Source organism: Scomber scombrus, chromosome 1, assembly GCF_963691925.1.
Source record: "Scomber scombrus chromosome 1, fScoSco1.1, whole genome shotgun sequence".
NCBI lineage: Eukaryota > Metazoa > Chordata > Actinopteri > Scombriformes > Scombridae > Scomber > Scomber scombrus.
In genome coordinates, this window is record NC_084970.1 from 11,439,188 (window position 1) to 11,460,415 (window position 21,228).

General features: G+C 38.0%; 1 protein-coding gene across 15 annotated transcripts in view; it reads right to left on the reverse strand.

Moving 5' to 3' along the window:
* Positions 1–15,354, reverse strand: part of celf6 (CUGBP Elav-like family member 6) — a 141,848-nt gene extending 126,494 nt beyond the window's left edge. For 8 of the 15 annotated variants that reach the window (XM_062420523.1, XM_062420493.1, XM_062420539.1 and 5 more), the window contains exon 1: positions 15,150–15,300. In XM_062420523.1, coding sequence (XP_062276507.1) covers positions 15,150–15,294 — 145 coding nt within the window. In that variant the 5' untranslated portion in view covers positions 15,295–15,300. Of the gene's footprint in view, positions 1–15,149 lie in introns of all 15 variants that reach the window. The other 7 variants (XM_062420439.1, XM_062420460.1, XM_062420445.1 and 4 more) reach the window with 2 other exon arrangements.
* Between the last annotated feature and the right edge of the window lie 5,874 nt (positions 15,355–21,228).

The following is a 21,228-nucleotide window of genomic DNA, read 5'->3' on the forward strand; positions in this document are numbered from 1 at the left end:
TCTACGCATGGCCATAATATAAGACTTACTGGAGTTTTACAAGCTATTGCCAAAAACATGTATTATATTAAAATGGAATTCATACCCTCCGCTGACAATTGGAATGTGTCTCTCTGAAGTTAATAGCTCCATACCCCCCAGAGAAAATAACATGCTGGTTGAGAAATAAGATTAAAATTTTACACCGTTTTTTTTCTTTTTCTAAATATGACAACCCGTTCGGATTAGATTTACTGAACTCATGTATATCTCCACTGTTTATCGGAATAAACTGTTTACCACACGGTTTATATTTTCGTTGTTGTTGTTATCCAATTCTGTCTTTTCTTCCATACAGTTTGATATAGTAAACTAGACAAAGCTAAATAAAACAACAACATATACAGCATACAGGTGCACAAATGGATGTGTTCCTGTGGTAAAGTTTGATAGAGAGACAATAGAAAATGCTTAGTCACCCCAGGTTGGGTGATTTTTTAATCTTTTACATTTTTTTTTTTTTTTTGGTATGTTAGTTTCAGTTAATAATAAAATCTGCATACTGGTTTCTGATGAATGATCACTTTCACAATTATTGAACCAGGCACAGGGGAAAAAGTCAAACAGTTTGCAGATTTCTTTAGCAGCTGAGTAATTAAAAACCTCTCAAACTGTACCCTCACACATCTCTGGAGACTTTCCCTAAAGTCGGAAAATTCAGGAAAACAGAATGAACAAGCATCAATAAATAAGGCCTTAACAAATATATGACAGCTTTCATTAAAGGGTGAGTGGTTGCTCCGTTATGTGCTTGGCAGAGCTGACAGTGGGTGACCCCGTTCAGAAGAGGTTTTGCACTGTGCAGCATAATTTCCCATTACTACATGTCACACCTGCTGCCAAGGATTCCCATGGGAGAGGTGAGAGAGAAATGCACGCACACACGTATAGGAGATGATACCCAGCATGCAGCACATAGCACCCATCAACCCCCGAAACTGAGCAACACACTCTGGCGCCCGGCCAAAAGAGCTCCCTCTCAGGACAACCTTCACCCACCTCCACAACTAGGCAGTTATTCAAGAGGAAAAATCACCTCAACGACACTGATGAAACAGCATGCTACGCAGCAAAGCAGAAAAGTTTGGGAGCCTGGGGAAATACTCTTCATCCATTGTGACATTACAAAACTGTGGGACATGAGCCAAGGCCTCCCAAGGGCCATGTCCTATAGCAAAGTCTTATGGGAGTAGTAGTCTGTAGTCTGTGAGTAGTCAGACTCACCTCTTTCTGGTATTTCCCTGATTTGCAGATGTTTAGACGACATCCTGACAACTTTTCATCATTGAATGTACTGTTGAATCTTATTGAAAAAGTTCCTACCACAATTCTGTGTATACACAGCAGTGATGGCGGTTTTTAGTTTACCATAAAAGTTTGATTATTGTCCCTGCTTGGATGTAGCCTTTAATGAAACATAAACTGTAAAAAGAAGAAATAAAAAAACAACTTCATCTTAACAATTTAATCTCATTTTAATAAAACAACCTTAATTTGGGATGAAATAATTTTATGAAACAACTTTATTAGATTTTGTTTCTCAAATTTGCTTAATTATTTTTCCAACTTTCTTTTTTGTTGTTGTTTTATTTCAACCTATTTTACTTTTTCCTTACTTCAAGTCGGTTTTTCAAAGAGCATGGTTAAAGAATGTTAAACTGCATGTAAGACAAGTGAGGCAATCTCAGTTTTGTATAGTTTGTTTCAAGAAAAATATCTTCTGGTACTATCAGTTCAAATGTCTTGTTAAACTCTTTGTGCAGTTTAGCCTTTAATATTAAGACCATTTGCATGGCAGCCACAGCTTCCTCACAGCCATAGGATTTTGGCGGGACTTTAGGAAAGCTTCATTTCTAACAGTCTTGGCTCAGGGAACAACTTAAGCCCAAAGGAGTTAGTGATTGAGAAAGCCAGTTGTGGAACAGATGAGCATTCAGCTTGGAGGAGAGGCACAATACCATTAGAGAGAAGGTAACAGGGATGTACCAGCTGGTAGCAAGTTAGGACTGTCATCTTAAAATCTTAAATTGACTAATTGGCAAGGGATTACATTCATACTTAATGATTCCACACAAAAAATGTTACTTGTCACTGTGATGAATACCATGACTTGTGAAACTGATGCAAGATTTAAGTTTAAGTTGATTTTCCTAGTTATTCAAAAGAACTGGCTGCCTCACAGATAGTAAAGACATATCAACAGTAACGTAGGGTATGTATTTGGAGTAAAATGGCTCAAACATGCAAAAACTCAAATTGCTTTTCTACTACTGATACTTCAGATGTAATAAATTTCAGCAAATAACTTAGATGACATTTAAACTTTGTGTGATTAAAAGTTTTTAATTGCTGTATTTTCTAAAAGCTGAAGGAAATAAGATGCATGCATTAAACAGGAAGAACAGGGAAACAGGAACATGGACAAGGCCCTGAAATTAAGGGTAAACTTAGGTGGTAGTTCAGCAAGAGGACTGGTGGCTTCCTGTGATGAGGAGGTTAAGTGGGGTGAAAATAATATTTTGGTAATCACAGACAATTTACTATACTATAATTTCAGTGAGGAGCAAAAGTTCAACAAATTATATTTAAGGCAAATGAAAAAGTAAACCCTGCAAACTGGTTCAAAGAGAAAGCAAGAAATGTGTCTTTGCATTTGCAAGACACGTTTTGGGTAATTACTTAAAGAACTTTTCCCCCTGTAATGCCTCTTCTGACAATTTGTTTTAAAATGGAAATAAGTATGTGCTCACAATTGCATGCATGCAGGCATTAAGAGTAAATTGTGCTTTTTTAAGGCATCAGGTACCTGTAATTGAAATAACTCCAGAACAAATTTGTATAAAATTTCAATTCATTAGCAGTGAATTCATGAATCATGAGCAATTTGCTCTCCTTCAGTCTCCTCACACAATGTCTGATCCAGGAATGTTCATTAAACTGGGAAAAGAATGCAAATTAATTTCCAAAAATGATCGAGGCTCAGAAATTATGTAAAACAACTGGATGCTGCCGAATGTGACAGCCTGACCCTCTCATGGGTACTGAGACAAATACGATGTGAGAATTCATCCACTGCTTCATGTTTCTCTGTTAACCGCACTATTACCTGCAGAGCATCTTTCCATCTTTTAGTCTTTCCATCCTTCTACATTCAGAGCTGCCTGTTCAGAGCACTTACTGTATCTGTCTGGTTCATACATAAGCCCACTTTTAATAATCGAAGACGTCATCTGTAGACTTACACTAAACTTCAGTCACTGTCCAACATTTCCTCTATAACCCTCATACTGTAGATAAAACCCAGTACAAGCATGGATCTTTAAGTTGCCATATCAAAAAAAGTAGATACAAATTTATTTTCCTTAGAAACCATAAAAATGTGTATGTATTGAAAATGCACTTTCAAGGATTTGTTGTTACATTCTATCGGTCATTTGCAATTATATATAAGTGACCTACTATGGTTTAGTTTTGACATTTCAATGGCTAAGAGGGTTTTTTTATGTCAGTTTGGCAGGCTTTTTATAGCCAATTACACTGCATGGACCTACCAAGGAGAACAGAATGGATGAGGATATTTAACAACTCTTTGTATCTCTTCCTCCTGGCTGTGTGGTGCAGCTCAGAGTCCCTCCTCTCAGCATCAGAGACGGATTGATAGATAACGCTACTCAAGCAAAAGATTTGCCCCCCACTAATATTCAGCATGTCTGAACAATGCATGCGTTCTGGCACTGACACTAAGTATTATGATAATGTAGTGCTCAGCAAAATGATGGATGTTAAACAGCACAACCTGGCTGCACCACATACTGATGAGCGCCATGCCCGCCAATCGTGTCAAGTCATCCCACTCGCTGTATAAGGCTCCCCGACAACACACAAACTATCAAGTCAACATTAAAGGTGTTGAGTCTTATCTCTAATTATTTCGTCGTTCGGAGAATGTCTGCAGTTCCAAAAAGAATCAATCAAAAAGTCACCAGCAGTCGTCCAGCTGAATGCAGTTAGAGTTTTATTGTCGACAGCAAAACCCGGAGCCAACATACACAGACAGAATCTATGCATAAATGACACAAAGAGCTAAAACCTGGGGTCTCTTTTATACTGTCTATATTGCTGACCCTTGCAGAAAAGTTTCGACCCCCTCCCTCGGTGGAGTGAGTTTCAACCAATCCGCTTCTTTCCGCCCCCAACATGTACTCACGTTCTTCGCACCCTCTTTCACTTCAACTTGAACTCACGTTCTTGGCGCCTATCCTAAAGACGCCCTAAAACACCTTTTATGGCTATTCCTTACGTTTCTATGCTAGCAGGTGTTTCGCTCTAGGAGATTTCGGATTACATCATTCTCGGCCTCAAGTTCTGTACTTTTCCACTTACTGGGTGCTGCCCCCTATCCTCCACAGCTGGTATTAGCTGTGTGGGCAATGTTTATCACAGATTTCTTTAAGTTCAATATTACCCAATTACTCTTATTACTGCATTCTTTTCTATAGTACTAATAATAATAATAATAATAATATAAAAGTGTGGTATATATAATCACATATATTGTGGTTTCTCATACTTATTCAATCATAAAGTACTTATTCACTCAGTAGTTGCAGAATCACATACACCTCTTTGTTTAACATAATGCCTTCAAATTTGATCATCTTTAGCAAATAATAGTCAACAATCAAATACCCTTTTAGCAGATACAACATTGTTCATTGTTAGTAATTATCACCAAAATGTTACACTACAAAGGCAAACAGTTTATGGTATGGTTGCGGTGCAAGGCTGAACAGCACTGAATCTTGGCGCTCTGGTAAAACTGCTATATCCTAAAAAAAAAAATGTACCAGTCCAATGATGCCAAAAATAAGAATCTAGTGGGGCTTATCAATATGGGTGACAAAGAACCTTGCACAAGTAAAACACATCAACAAGAAAACACTAGAGACAATGGGAGAACCAATGCAAGCTACACTGAAATAATGAGAGCCAGGAGATGGAAGGTCGAGTTACCAACAAAACTGAGATGGTCTTGTCGGCTGTCAGTGAAATTAAACGAGGTAATAGCCATAAGGTAAATAGCCAAAGAAAGTATCTCAGGTGCAGAGGACAAAATGAATCATCATGAAACTCATGCCAAATCACTGGAGTCATATGTTGAAATACTGCAAATGAAAATGGACTAACTGCAGCGCTGGAATCATGTAGAAATAACTTAAGACTGATTGGCCTCCCTGAGAAAGAAGAGGGTCAGGCCATGGATGTATCTTCCTGAGAAGTTGACTTCCCAAAGTTTTAAGTATGGATATGCATCTCTCCCCACTGATAACTGAGAGAGCACACCGGATCTCTGACTCCAGGAGAGGTTTGAATTCAGCTACACCGAGAACTTTAATTATGTGGTTTTTGGATTGTAGACAAAGGGATCGAATCTTGAGGGTTGCTAAGGCCAAAGGAAAGGTGATATATAAAGACAAAATCATCCGCTTCTTTCGGAATCTGTCTGTTGAGACCCACAAGAAGCAACGACGGTACAATGAAATGCGCCAGGTGCTGCATAATAAAGGCATCATTAAACACAGGATCCTGTTCCCTGCTCGTCTGCTGGTTACACATGGAGACCAATCATGCACCTTTAATAATCCTGCTGAAGTGAAAAGCTTCATGGAAAATCTGAACTAATAACTTTCTGCCTGGATGAACTCTGTTTGAAAGGCCGATGAAATTTTTTTTTTCTTTTCATTTTCTTTGGTATTTTCCTTTTTTCCAGCAGGATGGATCACCTAGCAAAAATTCAACGCATTCTCATTCCCAGCTTATAAAATACGGCAGCTTGGTCACTGGCCCTACACTTCAAACTACAATGCTCTAGGTACCCCCTAGCATCAGTTTTGCATATGCAGGGATGTTAAATTGATACTGATGGTGTAGTCTTCCAGTCAAAAAAAAAGACAAGCCTGGACTGATGGTCTAATGTGCATTGGGATGACACTGCATCTAGCCTAGGCCTATTCATTTGAGCAACAATGGAATATAATAAATTAAATAATATAAAAAATAGGGTTTGTCTTAGGCCTGGGCTACAGTGAGGCAAAATTACAGTAGATAATAGGCTAATTATTTCTCTGTCTCTAATCGCAGAGATGGGAGAGGTGATGCATGCTGGGTAATGTTTTTTCGGAGGCTGCCTGACGTTGATAACTATGTAAAATGTGCTATGATCATGTTTGATTAATCAGCCAACCACTTGTAACTTTGGATAACTTAATTCAACTCTGGTGTAAATGGAAGATCGCTTTTGTGGAAATTTGCGGTCACAGCAGGGGTTTCTTGTATTCACTGTCAATTACATTGGCCAGTCAAGCCTTTCTAACTGCAAGACAAAACATATTCTTTCAAATAAGACAAACAAACCAGCTCCAGATGAATTCAGTGGTCATTGATACTTACATGCATTACTCTCAATTTTTATTTTACTGAAAAACCTTATGTTTTTTGTAAATACAGTTTTTTGTTCTAAATCAGTAGTGCTTTGAATGTGTTGTCATTGTAAGCGAAAAACCATTCTCTTCCCAGGTTATCAAATAATATTTTTTACGTCCCTCAGCATGGTGCTGTCGAATACTGTGTTACGGTTTTCAGAGCAAAAAGATTTTATTGGGTCCCCTCCTTTAACACACAACAGATATAGTGGCGTTTGGATTTGTGATTGCGGCCAACTGGTGGCTTTTTGAAATGGAATGAAGCCCACCAACAGCAGACAACAGAGCAGTAGTGGAACATGCCAAGTCCACCCACAACACAATGCTCCTCTCTAACCCTAACCTGCATTTGCACTAATTTGCATCAAATCTTGTACCATGGCCATGTAAAAGGGATGAAGATGGGCTTATCAAACTGGAGTTTACATTTCACTTTCATTTAATCTCTGGACTTGTCACTTTCATATATTTCATCAATATGTATGGATAATTTTAATTACTTATGTGCATGTCACCTTAAATTGTTGCTCTTTTTTTTTTTAAAACAAAAAAACAACCTTATATCATTCTTATTATTATTATTATTATTATTATTATTATTATTAGAGGAAACGCCAAAACACCTTATTTGTATGATTGCATTGGCTAATAAAACAGATTCTGTTTCTGATTGAGCAGGAGATGTCATGCTGACATAAAATCCTAAAACCAAGAATCATAAAGATACAAGAAATATCCAGGATTGTGCAGTAACCTATGCATTCTGTCAGAAGACTACTGGATATGTTTGTATTCCTAGGCATCTTTGCAATCTGGTTTCTTCCCTTTATGATAATTTAATCATAATGCCTTATGATCTAGTACTGATATTTCATATTTGATATTCATATTTTTCTTGACATTTGGCTATGGTATAGGTAAACCGGGATAATAAAGTTCATAATGATAAATAAGAAAAGCAAAGTTCATTTACAAATCATTCATTCTGCCTGCTTTTGTTTATTTGCACACAAGTATCGGTTACACAAAGAGACAAATGACAAATAAATATGATCATGGATCTTCATGTTGAAAATGTATATATTATATTGCTGATGGAACAAGATGTAAAATGTACAGTTATATCTTCATTGCACATATTGTGCACCAGGTGTTTATTAAACTGTGACCACACAACTGAAAGTCATCAGCTAATAAAGTTATGGCAGCCAGTTAAGTTGTTAATTTGTTGTTTATAGCCTGTGTGCTCTGTGAGGGTCACTTGAGTGAGAGGGTCAAAGTGGCTTCCAAGCAGCAAAGTGGCTTCCAAGCAACCTGACATAACCAGAAAAGGTTTGATTAATGTGTGCATATTGCATACTAAACATTATTTTTGTCATTATATTAATTGACTATTATTATTATATCCATGTGAAAGCAACTGATATACAATAATTTAATAAGGATTTTGCCAAAGTCACAATTTGAGAAGAAATGTCTTTGTGCAACAACAACAAAAAAATCTTAAAATAAGGCTCTTGAACATATTATAAAACGAAACATAAACATTTGATTTCATTATAGGACAACTATTAAATTAACACATTTCTAAGGAAATTAACTCAAATCAAACAGATCATCATCATTAAAACAGTTACAAGTAAAAATTGTGTTCCTACATGAGACACATTTGCTCACTGATATTAGTAAGAGCTAGATGGCAAGGACAAGTTTTTTGTCTCATAATTTTCATCCTAGTCAAGACTTATTATGCTTATTCATAAATGTATTCTGTTTCAGATCCAGAATGTAATTAAAGAACCAGGAGGTAGATTTTTGGATATCAAACTGAATCTGATAAATGTTTCTGGTCCAAATAATGATGATCCTGGATTCTATACAATGTATTCCTTACAGTCTTTCTGGACAGAATATTATTGTAGGAGACTTCCATTGTAGTTTAGACTCAGCTAAAGATCGTTCAACACAAATTCATGATTCCTATATTAACACAAGAAACACAATTATTCAGTTTATGGAAGAACTCCATGTAATAGATGTATTGAGGGTCTTAAACCCTTCTTCATTAGCATATTTCTGTTTTTTAAGTAGATATCATACATACCCACATACTGACTATTTCTTAATCTCTTACCAGCTAATGTCTAAAGTAAAAAAAAAAGTCAATACAATAGTTTTATCATATCAGATCATGCCTCTAATTCCGTGACTTGCATAGAGTCTAAATTAATTTTTGACCCTCCAAGTTATAGACTCCTGGAATTTCTATGGAAAAATAGACTTCTTTTTTGTAACAAATACTACTGAAACCTCCACAACCATTTGATGAAAAGCCTTTAAAAAATTTGTAAGAGGGCAGCTCATAAGCTAATTTAGTACAAAGTTCAAGGGATTCAATAGGGATATGGCAACCTCAGACTCTAAAACAAAATTCCTTGAACAAAAACAATATCAAAACTTAGGAGACAATCCAGAGAACAGAAATTATTTGAGTAACAGAATGAGTAACAATGAAATGTCAGCAAATCTTATAGTAAAAGAAAAAACTAGCTTTTTGTATTAAAGGACTAGTGTGCAAGACTTAGCTGAATGGACTTGCCAGGGACAGGAGGGGGGGGGGGGGGGGGGGATAGGCCATAGATGATATAAAGACAAGAAAGTCTGCTGGACTAGATGGCTTGCCTATGGACTTTTTTTTTTAAATTGAAGATAAAATATTGAGACTGCTTGTTGAAACATTCCTTGAAGCTTTTCAGGAAGGATCATTAAGATGGGCTTTAATAATTCTACTTCCAAAACCTGGAAAATCAAATAACAAGTGTGAAAAAATCTTTGTCCAATTACTCTTCTTAACTCAGATGTGAAAATTCTTAGTAAATTACTAGCTAGGCTATTAGAGAGGGTACTCCCTCAACTGATCCATTGGGATCAGAATGGTTTCATAAAAAGCAGACAGGGCACACATAATGTCAGGAGAGTGTTGAATATTTTATACGGTTAAAAGGAGGCAGTAGATACAGTACTGCTTTCTGTAGATGCAGAGCTTTTGATAGCGTGGAATGGTTCTATCTTTTTCATATTCTTGCTAAATTTGGCTTGGGGAAATATTCTGCAATTGGGTTAAATTACTGGATAAAACCTCAACAGCCAGTATCCAACCACTCTCTATATAGAGGATGCCAGCAAGGATACCCCCTCTTCCGTCCTCTTTTTATTTTAGCTATCAAACCGCTTGCCATACCAATCCCATTATATCCCACAAGGATTTATCTTGTATTCAAATGGGCCAAACTCAACATAGACCAGCATTATTTGTTGATGATGTCATTTTCTTTATGAGAAATGTGGATAAATTGATTCCAACATTACCAACTATCGTCTCTATCTTCAGGAAAATATCAGGATATAAGGTCAATATTAAGAAATCTTCCATCATGCAATTACATGAAAGGGAGGGGGAAAATCCTAAGTAGCACAGTTTAAACTATTTGGAAATTAAGATTGTTCCTTCTATAGATATTATATCATAAACTAATTATGACCCAATGTTAAGGCAGACTACCAAAGTCCTGGCATGAAGGATGGCATTAGAAAGACTGAATATTTATATAGGGAAAGGAATCATATGTCTTTTCAAGAACTTATACCTAAATTTGATTTACAAAGCAAATACTTTCTTAAATTCCTTCAAATACAAAATTATATATATGTGCCTCAAAAACAGAAATATGTCCTGTCCCCGTCTCCTTGGAAGAAATTGCTCCTGCAAAAGACTGATGCCCTCCCTTTATGATTTTCTAGTCAAAAGATCTCACGTGTCCTCAGGGATGGAGAAAAGATCTTAATGAGGATTTAACTTTAGACAATTGGAAGAAAATATGTGAGGAAACACAGACACGTTCACTAAATACCTGCCTTAAGTTAATTGAGTATAAATGGCTGATGTGTAGTATCCCAGATACTTGTATCAAATATAATGAGGTCAAAGAAACACTTCATCATTGCTTTTGGGTATGTAGGTTGATAAGGAGTTCCTGGAAAAAGGTACATCGTATGATTGCAGAGTTGGTTTCAGTACACCTACCCTTTGAATATAGAGTATTTATTATGAATTTATACCCTAAGGACCTAAATGTAAAAAGGGCCAATATGTGCTTATATCAACATGTGTATTTGGCAAGCAAAGAGGCTGATAGCCTTTAACTGGAAAAGTAGATATAAACTATCTATGGCGTCTTCTATCAGAAAAAAAATACATATATACTGAAAAATAAACAGCAGGCATTTAAGGAAATGCAGTGTGGAATCCCTGAGTTAAGTTTCTTAAAAGGGTAGAAACAGGGGTTATGTTGGCAGAAATGTTTTATTTATTTTCTTTTTTCTTTTTGTCTTCTTATCCTTTGTCTTTTCTTGTCTTCTTTTTCTATAATGTTAGTTGATTACTTTCTGGTATGAGTCCACCGTATGAATTGTTAATGTGCCATGAATTTGTTACCAGTAGTTTGTATTGTTTTACCCGGAGGTTAGTGTGGGTGGGGTTAAGGGGATAATAAGTTATGGATTGGTTGTATTGTATTTGTTTTACTTTTTCATTTGTTACATGTCTATTAATGTTTAAACATTTTTTTTTTTAAATATATATTTTTTTAAGGCAACAGTGTCTTACAACTACGAGGCAGGATATAATCATTCGTTAAAAGAAACAGAAAAAAACAACAACATACAACTACACTCACACACTGAAATCCCTGGAGATTCCCTAAATGCCCAAAGTAAGAATTCACAAAGCACAAAACATCTGTTCAAATTGATGCAGTACAATCCACATGAATTAGTCATGAGCAAACATGACATATTTTGATCTGCCCTTAAATCCATAATTATGGTGCAATTCTGTGTCAGAGGACTCAGGCTGTGAAAAAGGTAGAGGTACAAATCATCCATTAGGTACGGTTTACCAACTGATGCCAACAGCCATATACATCATCTATCTGAAACAAATCAAATTTTTCTCAACCACAAACTGAGCTCAAAGAAGCAGTCAAACTAAATTCATGGTACTGCACTAAATCTTTATGAACTTTATGGTTTGGGGATCATGGAGCCAAGCTGATTATATCCTCCCCCACTCCTCTGCTGTGAAAAATGTTTGTGTGACTGTTTATGATAAAAATGTGGATTGAATTTGTGGTAATATTACAACATTGGGTGCCTCCCGGGTTTTTGACATAATAGCTTGCCACTATCCATTGGAACATTATGCATTTTTGTGCACCAAATAGAGCGCAAATTACTTTTTAAAGCACTATGCAACACATACAACGTGGACTGAAGATTATTGCAAAACCTTAGATTATATAGAGGTGAAGAAAATGACTAAAAAAGCTATGCTATTACATTGTTTATAGTAGTTACACAGCTAACACTTGTCTCTGTAAATTAATCCCATTCATCCAGAAAGTACAACATCTGGTTGAAATGAAGCTATTTACTGCCTTGTTGTTGTAGAGATGAAGATATTTTGTAATTAAGGAGTGGTGAGGCTGAAACTGTCATTTGACCTTAACATCTCTCAACTACCCTTGTGATGATGTGAACAACCCACAGAGGTTTAAGTATTCAGACCCCCCCCCAGCAGCCTGTAGATCTGATGAAGTCCCTTGAAAGAGTAGCATATCATCTTCAGCTACGCAACTACAGCCCAGTGGATGATGTCATTTCAACACTTACTCGTATGTGTTATGACAAATATGATGTATACACTGTTGAGAAATCCTCCTTTAACTTTGTATGTGTCCCACACACACACACACACACACACACACACACACACACACACACACACACACACACACACACACACACACACACACACACACAGTGACCATATAGATGCATTAATATCTAAACTTTACTGTAGAGTTTAGGTTTACATCATGAGTAACATTTGCAGAACAGAATATTAAACAGTATAATACGACTCAAAGCAATTGCTGGTACTTTACAGTTCTCTTTTATTATTAATATTTTAATTTTAGTTTGTTTGCTTTTGACTTGTGTATGACTCGATATTTTGACAGGCTTCATTGTAATTTAATTTAAAAGTTAGAAACAAGACTTTATGGAAGACTGCTGTACTAACCTTTGTGTTTGTTTACAACAGAATTAAGATTTCACAAACTTTTTTAAAGAATATTACAAGTAACTAAGTTAGTAATGTTACCTTCAATTCCCCTACAAAAGCTTTTCTCTGTTTCATAATAGGCGTTCAGTCAGTGTTTTAAACTGCTCTCCTTGAGTGACACAACTGATGATACACCTCGGCTTTGTTAACGACACTAATCCCATTTTCTTACTCTTGTTCTTTCTTGCTTCAGTCTACAGGTATCATGCATAGACTCAGCAGGAGTCATGAACATTCTTTGGGTGAGTGGCCAATAAGAAAAACTCATTCATATAATGCATTGGTGAAATCTTATTAAAAGTGCACGCCTGTGCTCCCAAAGTGACTTTGAATGTCATGCGGGAAGAAGTGGGCATAATGCATACATCACAGTGGCCTTGGTGGAGGATGATTTGAACGGGCATACAGTCTGGCTTTGGAACAGGATTATCCTTCCCGAGGCAACCATCCTCCAGAGTGTTGACATTCAGGGATGGTCGAGGACAGGCGTAAACAACACGAACATCAGAAATATTGTTTTAATCGATCATCTGGCTCCAAAGTGAAACACTGGAAAGAGGAGGAGCAGGTTGAACACCAGCGACTGATGGCTGGAGGAACAGGTGGTGCATGGAGACCTTCAGGGCTGCACACACAAGAAAGCATTGCTGAGCCCACACTCACTTCTCCCACAAGAGCGCTTTACTATGTGCTGATCAATAAGATCATGAACTGTAGCCACTGACTTACATATCATACATAATTTGCCTGCCTTGTGAATAGATTATTTATACTGGGAGTGAACTGATTGTCAATTCAGTGCGGCTGACGCCTGTGTGTGTATCTGTGTGTGTGTGTGTGTGTGTGTGTGTGTGTGTGTGTGTGTGTGTGTGTGTGTGTGTGTGTGTGTGTGTGTGTGTGTGTGTGTGGGCATGTGTGATTTGAAAATAAATCTAAGATTACAACACAATTAACAACCAATCAAAAAATAGTGTCAGTCACAATCAGCATTATCACTGTCATATTATTATTAAATCAGCACTGCCTTTTTACTGATAAAATAAGAAACCAGCTTATCATAACACGTATAGTGCTGGCATGTGACCTGAATACAAGTCCCATTGAAATTCAAATAAGATTATCAAAAAGGATTGAAAATCTGTAAAAATTATTATTATAACTTGTTATTGTAATTCAATAATTATATTTAACTTAACCACAATATAGTACAATAAAGAAACTAACAGAAACAATAGTAGAATTCAAGGCTTGTAATAAATTCCAGATGAGACATCCCAATAAATAGGAATAAAGAATAATGTGTTGATTACATTTAAATAATTGCTATTCTAGTTGTTTGTACATTAAACTAAAATATAATAGTACAAGTGAGTTAAATTGTGTCTAATTGAGACTTGGACTTTTTTTTTAAACTAAAATAGTCTACCTTCCAACCCACACAATAATGCCCTTCTTGTATGAATGCCCTAATGAATGCCCTATAATGGCATTCATTATTATAACTATCATTAGAATTGATTGATCCCTGATAATCCATAGGCCTGTCTGACTAATTACTAAGTGGATACTGATCCCGGTAGTTTTGGACAATGAGGGGACAGGAGTGAGTACAGAACAAACCAGAAGACGATGCATGCTGGATCTCAGCCTCTACTATTATCCTGCTTTGTACTTCCTGACTGCAACCCGCCCACGGAGCAGAATTACAGTACAGCTGCCATGTAAATAGTATTTTCCACCTCTTGTGACGTCCGAAAAGTGGTCTATATATGAGCCCGTTGAAAGGTCAAAGCAACATGCCAGCACCACCTTAATCACAGACGCTGATTGCCTGATAATGGTTTGCATGTTCCGCTACCCCGAAAGCATTTATTTCTCTCTGACAATATGCTGCAAATGGACTCTGTGATGGAGAACAGTGCCCCCCCCCCCTCGCCTTTTTTTTTTTTTTTTTTTTGGAGTTGTGAAGAAATTTCTGCAGCTGCTGAAATAGCACAGCACAGAGCGCTTGTCTGTCCCGCCCCCTTGACTGGGATGCTCAGCACATGATAGTCAATGTAAACACACAAAGGCTTTTTCAGCTGTAGTATTCACGTGGATTGGCTGGACGCGGTAACAATTAACCCTGCACTTGCGAGCCATTCACTTCCACGTGTTCTCCCTCTCACGTCTCGTGTGTCTATGCGTGCGTGCGTGCGTGCGTGCGTGCGTGTGTGTGTGTGTGTGTGTGTGTGTGTGTGTGTGTGTGTGTGTGTGTGTGTGTGTGTGTGTGTGTGTGTGAAGGCGCTACAGGGATCCCACTCTGTCCCAAGCATCTGATAATTAACACACTTTTCATGCTGTCTGCCCCAAAACTGAATTGGGACATTATTTGATTCCTTCATGCCTCTCTTCTTTTTATTATAAAGGAGCGCAAAAGTAAAGATGCCAAAAATAAAACCAACCTTTATGCATTCCCGTAAACCTGTCTTTCAGTACAGTGAGTTCGTATATCTTTCCGAATTCCTCAAACAGGGGTTTCAGGTCTTTTTCCTCCAGGTTTCTGGGAATCTGCCCGATGAAAAGCTTGATGGCGTCGTGGTCCTTCATTGGAATGGTGTTCTGGCCGATGGTAAGCCCGTTCATCCTGCCGGCGCTGTTCGTGGTGCTGAATCCATTCTCTTGCTGCACTCCGTTTGCAGTGACTGTAGCCATCTTTCCTCAATGGGCCGGCGGGCTGCTCCCTCTCTCTCTCTCTCTCTCTCTCTCTCTCTCTCTCTCTCTCTCTCTCTCTCTCTCTCTCTCTCCTTCTCCCTCTCTCTCTCAGTAGTCAACTGCACAGTGCACACTCCCCCCCTCTGTTATATCTTCCTCTCTCCCCACTCCTCCTCCGGTTTTTCCCTCACTACTCTCTCCTTTCTGCTCTTCCTCCACAGCCTGAGCCCCCTTGCTTGGAATCAACCTTATTTATTTTTTCTTATGCTTTATGTTTTCATTTTTAAAGCACCCTCTGCACACACACACACCACCACCTCCGTTCCCCCCACCATCCCATCAGCTGCCACTCTGCCCGTGACGTCAAATCGCACTTTTTAGATCAGACCCCGCCCATCATCTAATTTGCATAATGAGCGCGGGACAGGCCAATGAGAGAGCGGGATGGCTGACGGCACCACAGGGCAGAGTAAGAATGCAAACATTTGTGTAGAGTGGAAAGCCTGGGACATTAAATGGTGTAAAGGCAGCATTTGTGCTACTACTCCTGCCTATGTCAGGCTATTTAGTTTTGTTTTGGCAAGGGAAGCTTTGTAAAAGGCCACTTGTGCAATTGCAACTATGCTTTATATATTTATTGAACTGGCAAATCAGGATTTAAAACTGTGCCACTAAAGAAATAATGTTGTATTTCTGTTCAACTGTAATTTTTCACGATTCTCATATTGCTCTCCATTTTATGTGAGGGATGGATTTTGAGTGTATAGAATATGTCACCAAGGAGCCCTGTCCTCATAACATTTGTTCTGGTCTGCTCAACCCAGGTGTGCTGCTGTTTCGTATCCTCTTGGGTAAATAATTGCATTCATCTAGCATACTGGGAAGGAAAAAAAAGATGAAAAAAATCCATGTTTAGAAAGAAAACCAGCAGGGCTGTAAGTCCCAGGAACCAGTCGTGAAATACACTGCTGTGAGGCCTTGTAGAAATGTTCTCTACAACAGCGGTTCTCAATCCTGGTCCTCAGGAGCCAGGACCCTGCTGATTTTCATTCTAACCATCTAACGGGGACTATTTTACACCTGGGACGCCAGATGAATGCTATTAACTACCTGGGAGAGTAGAAAACCAACAGTGCTCTGATTCCTGAGGACTGAGAACCATTGCTCTGTCGTCCTGTGCTCTACTGGTTTAATGTACTGCACAGTATATTCTTCATGTTAAATGTTAAAGCTATTTAAGTTTACTAAATAAAATCCAGTCTATATTTTTCTTACAATTAATATAATTTGATAAATTGCTGCAATAAATACAGTTCACATAACGAAATAACAAAAGACGAACAGCAGAGTCTACAACAGAGTGGGCATAAAACATTCAAATAAAAAACCCAAAGGTCATGTAACAAACAGATCTCTACACCTACCTTCACATGGGGATGTTTTTGACCTTTGGAGAAGTCAGAGTGCAAGGTCAGCCAATACACAATGACCCTCGAGGGTCAGAAATTTAGTCCAGAAAGAGCATCAGATTCAGTGCTCTGCTCAAGGACTCCTCTGCAGAAAAAACAAAACATTGTTAATATACTTTAGGGCTTGAACATACTGTTGGTCATCTTGTTCAAGGGGTATTCTACCCTACCGCATTTCAAAACTCTGGAAGGGAAACATTTGTATCACTACACTATTGAGGATTCAGTTGTTTCATAATGTAACTCATGTGTCATCAAAGACTATAATCCGTTTTCACATGTATTCCAAGTCTTAATAAGTGTTGTGATCTCTGCATGTGTTTGTCGTCAGCATTGCAGTAGGCATTTTGTAAGCTCACTGGTACTTTTTCAAATATCAAGCAAATTCATCTAACCTTAGCTGCTTTCATTTAAAAGCATGATTTGGAAAGAAAATGGAAGCCTGGTCAGGTACTTGGATCAAAGGCATATTTGGGTGAATAATTAAAAAGAGAGCAGCATGCTGAAACGCCACACACAGCAGACTTTGGAGTATTGCAAAACAAACGTGCCCCTCTTTCTCTCTCTCCTACACAAAGACAACAGATAGACAGAGAGGAAAAGAAGGAGAATGAAACACTGTAGTTTGAAATTATGTCAGCTCAAACCTCAGGATCCAGAGCTGCCTTGTGTCACTGTCCGTGGTGCTGAATCAACGCTGCCATTCAGAGACCATGAAATAGATTGTTGGAGCTACAATTTTAACAGTACATGTTTGCACTACAAATGTTCCCCCACCCTCTACAGCATTTGCTGTACCCAATTTCCAAACCTCTCTGTCCTTTACTTCACACAGGGAATGATTTTTGCCACTGTTGCATTTCTCATAGTGTATTCTGTGTACAGAAAGGTCTAATTAGTGCAGATGGGAATATAACATCAATACAAGGGCAGTCCAGCTCATACTAATATGAGTAATTATGCTTGATATGATGGCATTTATGTGAATCACACCATGTATCAATAATCAATTGCATGTGGCAAGATTATTATTGAAAATGGTTAAAGGTTGCACACTAGCATGTAGCATAATGGGATCTGCCCTGTTTAAGTGTCTGTAAGACACTGACACCTCCAGAGGTGTTGTTCTGTAACTGAGCCTCTGTGGCCTTTGATCCCCTTATGGAATTGGGCAAACAAAGAGAAAATGTGTCTTCTGGGATAAGTGGAGGATCACAAAAACTGCATGCCTACTACTGAAATGCATTCAGCAGACATGCTTAACCTTTGTTAGGTCAGACTTAATTGGCTAGTAAAAAGATGTAATTAAATAGCAGTGATTAGTTTGTTCTCTTCTGCTAATTAGTCAAATTAAGCTGCCTCACAATAATATTTAATATTTTGAGTTCCATGTAAGTGCCATAGGCATTTATCTACGTATGGGTACTAGAAAGTCTTTTTATGCAAATGAAGTAATACTTTTCCATATTTTACATGTATGGTATTGTAATAATACAGACTTAAAATATGTTCGTCATGAAAAATGAAACAAAAACATCATCTCCGCTTTTCCCTCTGATACCAATGCAAATTTGACATTTGAATTCCTTTTCAATGAGTAACTTAATGTTTATGTTATCAGAGAAAAAGTTTTATCTATCATAAATAGACAACGGGGTGGTCGCCTTTTTCAAAGATACGTATCTAAGCACACACATTTGAAGGGGGTCACCATAGTGGGAGTTGTCACGATGTACCCAGTGAATTTTTTTTGGTCACTGGGTAGTCAAGAAGTCAGCTTTGATGGATAATATGCTGCTCATTTTGCAGGCCCCTTTGTGTTTGTGTGCATGCGTGTGTGTGTGTGTGTGTGTGTTCACCCCTGTTGTCTCTCAGAGTGAATGGTCTTTGGGGATAGCGATATTCTGAGAGCTAACAGTAACATCTGGCACTGCATTTGCTTTGTTATGAATATTTATTTATTTTCTATTTAATCATGTCTTTGTAGACCATCTCAGAAAAATCCTGCAGAGTTATTGCTCTGAATGGGGATCAAAAACACAACGGGTCTCCCTTGTCAATAACATCAGGACCATTCTTTTCCACAAAGACTAATTTAGCTTCAGTGCTGCTTATTGGCTTTGTGATTTTTGTTTCCTTGTTTTTGTCATTTCTCTGCGGGTTAGTTTGCCTGCACAGCTGTGAAGACTTGGAAACTGCCTGGCAGGAGGAAATGCAGGTACGGCATGATCTCTTCAATTATGCCTGTGTGTAAGCATCCTCTTTGTTCAAACACAGGCAAGCATATCAGAAAGGTTGACAGGGTTCTTCTTCTTGTCTGTGCCAAGCTCAACACCTGGATGGTTGCACAGGGCACCTCTGCCGATTGCTCTCCTTTCAGACAAAAGGGTAGTCACAATCGTTCCAGCTGTTTTTATGGAGTGGGTTTTAACTTACACAGAAGAAAAGAAGTCCCTCAAGGGTCTTGCACACCTAAAGACACATTTTACTCACATTATTTCCTCATTATTTCTGGATGGAAACTTCCTATGCCCATTGGCACTGAGCGAGGATTTTCCCTCACTAGGCTAACTAGATTTGGGAGGGAGTGTGAACATGGTAAATGTGTCAGCAAAAACATTTCCAAACTATATTTATCCTGAGTATTTCACACAGTACAACAGCTTTTCCCGGCCATGAGTGAGTGCCATTTTTGTTCTTATTACTAAAATTCTTCACACCACTGTCAAGGTGACTTGTTGGAATGTCACAGACACACCACTTGAAACTGCTGCCGAAAATATAGCCTGTTGAAGAAGCAAAATCAGTGACATAAGTCATGCATCGTGCATACCAGCTTGGTGTCATGCACAATTCCTTTATACTGTGTGTTCATTATCCCATTAAACTGGATATATGGAGTGGGCCAGGTGGAACGTAGTCATGCATGAACATTTTTCACTGTCTGTTTTGTAGAGTGGGTCCAAAAGGAGAGCAAGTATTGATATTCATGGCACAGCCAGTATGAGGTGTGACAGTATTTTTGTGAATCTCTGAGTGTATATGGTAATACCAGAGCAGCCTCAAACCTCAACTGCAGTCTGTGCCTGAGGGAGGGGCACACAGTTCCCCCTGCACAAGCACTGCAAGATATAGAACCACTCACTCAGAAGCCATAATTTTCTGTTAAAACACAATTTATTGCCAGTTCATTTGATTCTCTGCTGTGGGGAAAATGTAGGAGTGATTGTTGGTCTGAACAATGTTTTTGATTAATCAAGTTTTCATCATTTTTATTTTTTTAAAGGTGGATTAAATCTCTATTATCCTTTGTGGATTTTGGTATGTGCTGTTGTACTTGTACTGCTGAATGACAAGCAGGCGCCTTTCGGCATGTTTAAGTTCACCTGTGACGCAACGTAGGAAATAAATTAGAGAAAAACAAATAGGAGGTCAGGGAGACCACATGAGTCATCTGCTTCTGGCAGCTAATGAATCCCAGAATACTCTTTTCAGTCCTCCTGAGTACAGCCACATTGGTTTAACATCCAATGCTATGGCATGTAAATGCAGCGTTTTGCTTTTTGTGATGTAATAACTGTAGGTCATTGTGGGTTCTGCAGTTTTGTAGTTTGAGGGAAATTCAGTTATCACTCAACATATACTACAATAAAGCAGCTGAAAACAAATTTGGCCAACAGTATGCTTAAGGTCTCTGAGGTCATCTTCAAATCTTCTCAAAAGAAAAAATGAAATATTCAAATAAATAGTGTTGACAGTATGGTTGCAAGTTTTTGCTAAGAGTGTTTGTATTGCTGATGCGCCCACTTGAATTGCACCACAGTCCAACAGATAGCAGCAACACTACTGTGCAGCCCAGTGGTGCTTATATACAGCATGTGTTTTGTGATGTGTGTGACTGTGTTTGTGTGTGGTGTTTTGGGTTGCATGGGCACACATGCACACGCACTATCTCCTCCCATTCCCCTTCCCTTAGGCTGAGGTTGCAAAACTGATGTCACTTTTCTGTCAACCTAGATTCATCTGATAGGGATTTAAAAAGTACCTGCGGCTGTTTGAACACAGTATTAGTAGTAGTAGTAGTTCATCCAACTTTTTAACTCTCCTATTACACACATAAAGTGTATTTTATAATAGCATTTAAACAGAAGATCACTGTTCTTTTTATATGTATCCAGAATAAAGATAGATTTTATAACTTCATTGGAAGTTGCTATAATGTGTCAGGAATTCATTATATCATTGTAGTGTACCCTTTTGATGTAAAATGTATCAAAGCTGTTTTCAAAGCCACTCAGAACTATTATTGTTTCATGGCCTTACTTTGATAAGTTGACCTAGTTATTTTATCATGCAAATG